This window comes from Nannospalax galili, unplaced genomic scaffold (assembly GCF_000622305.1).
Source record: "Nannospalax galili isolate Female #2095 unplaced genomic scaffold, S.galili_v1.0 C49635561, whole genome shotgun sequence".
NCBI lineage: Eukaryota > Metazoa > Chordata > Mammalia > Rodentia > Spalacidae > Nannospalax > Nannospalax galili.
The window spans coordinates 147-2287 of record NW_008480641.1 but is presented as its reverse complement, the minus strand read 5'-3'; the positions used below and the strand labels follow the sequence as shown (position 1 = coordinate 2287).

The following is a 2141-nucleotide window of genomic DNA, read 5'->3' as shown; positions in this document are numbered from 1 at the left end:
AGGTCAGGGGCCATCACAGGGAAGTCAGGGCAGGAACTCAAGCAGGAACGGAAGCCCAGACCATGAAGGAGTGCTGCTTGCTGGTCCTTCTGCTGGCTTTCTTATACAGCCCAGGCCCACCTTCCTAGGGATGGTGCTGCCTGCCTACAGTGGGCTGGGCCCTCAATCACCAATCAAGACAGTTCCTCCCAGACATGGCTTCAGGCCAGTATCATCAAGGCAGTTCTTGGGTTGAAGTTCTTTTCCAAATGGCTCTAGGTTGTGTCAAGTTGATGATGAAAACCAACCAGAACGGCCTCGGCGTCCACACATGCGCCCTCTGCACATCCTCCAGCATTCACAGGCCTCCATGTCTTCCTCATCAACACTTATCATTTTCGTTTTATTTCTTTTGTAGTAGCTGTACGAATAATAGACGCATGGTGATTAGATCCTGCAATTCTGTTTGAAGACATTTGTAGTGCCCTGTGGGTCGCCAGAGCCACACACATGTCCACACGGACAGCTGGGTAGAGTGATGGCAGGGATCATTAGCTTGGGTAGATCCTGCTGTTAAGGCTGATCATTAATTAGAAATGATTGTCAAGAGGAGGTGCTTTGTCACAGTAACGTTTTCTTGTGATTTTTGTACCCTTCAAATACCCTTCACTGATAATAGAAAAATCTGTTTATTGAACTAATGCCACATTCCTGTTTATTACCCGGCTAACCTGGTTGTCAATGTGTTACTTCCTTTCCCAACACGTGGCCAACAAGCTTTCCAGTGAGGAGGCGGTGAAGAGAGTTTTAGCTGGGGAGAAGGGGGATCCAAGAGGAAGGGCCCCTCGAACCTCCAAGGTGTCTGAATCTGACAGTAAGAATATGAAGGAAGAATACTCCAGAAGCCAGGAGGTGAGTGCAAGCTGCACATCCTTGATGTCCTGAGTCTGCAGCTTCAGGAAGGCTGGGAAAGGGCGCCCATGTGCCTGTGCGTGTGGCCTGTATTTTCAGGTTAGAAGAAGCTCTGGTGCGAGCTCAGAGCGGAGACCGAAGGAGGAACCGAAAGAAGACAGCAAGCTGAGAGAGAAGAGCCAGGAGAAGGCCAGGGAGGGCGACAGGGACCGGAGACAGGGAGAGCGTGAGAGAGTCCGGGCGAAGGCCAGGCAGGACGGGGACAGGGATCGAGGTAACAAGGACCGGGAGGCCGAGCGAGAGGCGGGGAAGGACAAGGACCGGGAACGGCGAAGAGCCAAAGGTGGAGAGCACGCTGGGGACTGCAACAGGGAGAAGAGGCGAGAGCCGGACAAGCCGGAGAAAAAGGCACGGACAAGTGTGTGTAAATGTGGGAGTGTGCGTGTCACAGTGCGTGTGTGCAGTCCGCTCTTCCCACCTCTGCGTGGGTTCTGGGTTCAAATTTAGGTTGTTGTGTTTGTGTGACAGATGCTTTTCCTGGCAGTCTGTCTCGCTGGCCCAGTTTTAAAAATTGTAAATGTTTTTATTCCTCAACAGCAGTTTCAGCCATTTGCCAAGGTGTTTTTCCATAAGCTTCCAGCCAGGCCCCACTTCGTACCCACAGAGCACACTCTGGCTATAACTTTCGGTAGCTGTTGAATTCCCAGCCCAGTAGAGTGTCTGGCTGTAGGAGGTTTACAATACACATTTGTGGATGGTGCATTGAGCATCCAGGCACAGGATATAGACTTTTCAGATCTTGAGTCACTTCACGGAGTTGATCACTTGATAGTGGCTCAGGAGCCCTCTTTGTTTGGAGTGTGAAGAGACAGGTTGGAGGAGGAAGCCAGGGAAATACTGATGTTTGAATGCCTGTTGTCCTCAGAGTTTTAACAGTTCTCTGTTGGGCCTGTAGAGAAAGCAGTGTTCTGGAGCTTGAGCTGACTTGCCCAGGTTGGCCCCGCCCTCATCTTGTCAGATGATTGACAGGTGCTTCTGCCTGTGTCTTCACATGTTGGGGGAAGAGTTGGCATTACCTCTGCCTTGGCACCATCAGCTGTATTTACGGGCCACGTAGGTTGCATGCCTGGTCTCCTTGGAGCATGGACCCGACTGAGTTTAGCAACAATTGCAACTACTTTGAAAGTTTTTTAGGCATAAATGTAATAAGATTGCTGTTTTCTGTAACTCCTGTTCAGTGAAATTTTCAG

General features: G+C 50.5%; 1 protein-coding gene across 1 annotated transcript; it reads left to right on the top strand.

The window, feature by feature from the left end:
• The first annotated feature begins 720 nt into the window (after nucleotides 1–720).
• On the top strand, nucleotides 721–1593 carry LOC103728542 (TRAF3-interacting protein 1-like). The gene is made up of 2 exons (XM_008826526.2): nucleotides 721–891; nucleotides 991–1593. Exons 1-2 carry the CDS (start codon nucleotides 721–723, stop codon nucleotides 1396–1398), a joined length of 579 nt encoding a protein of 192 aa, XP_008824748.2. The 3' UTR covers nucleotides 1399–1593.
• Nucleotides 1594–2141: the final 548 nt, after the last annotated feature.

Bases quoted from the DNA above. Each gene is read 5' to 3' on its own strand.
- LOC103728542 (XM_008826526.2), top strand. From the start codon at position 721: ATGTGTTACTTCCTTTCCCAACACGTGGCCAACAAGCTTTCCAGTGAG. The intron at 892-990 runs GTGAGTGCAAGC...CTGTATTTTCAG, and splicing joins AATACTCCAGAAGCCAGGAG to GTTAGAAGAAGCTCTGGTGC.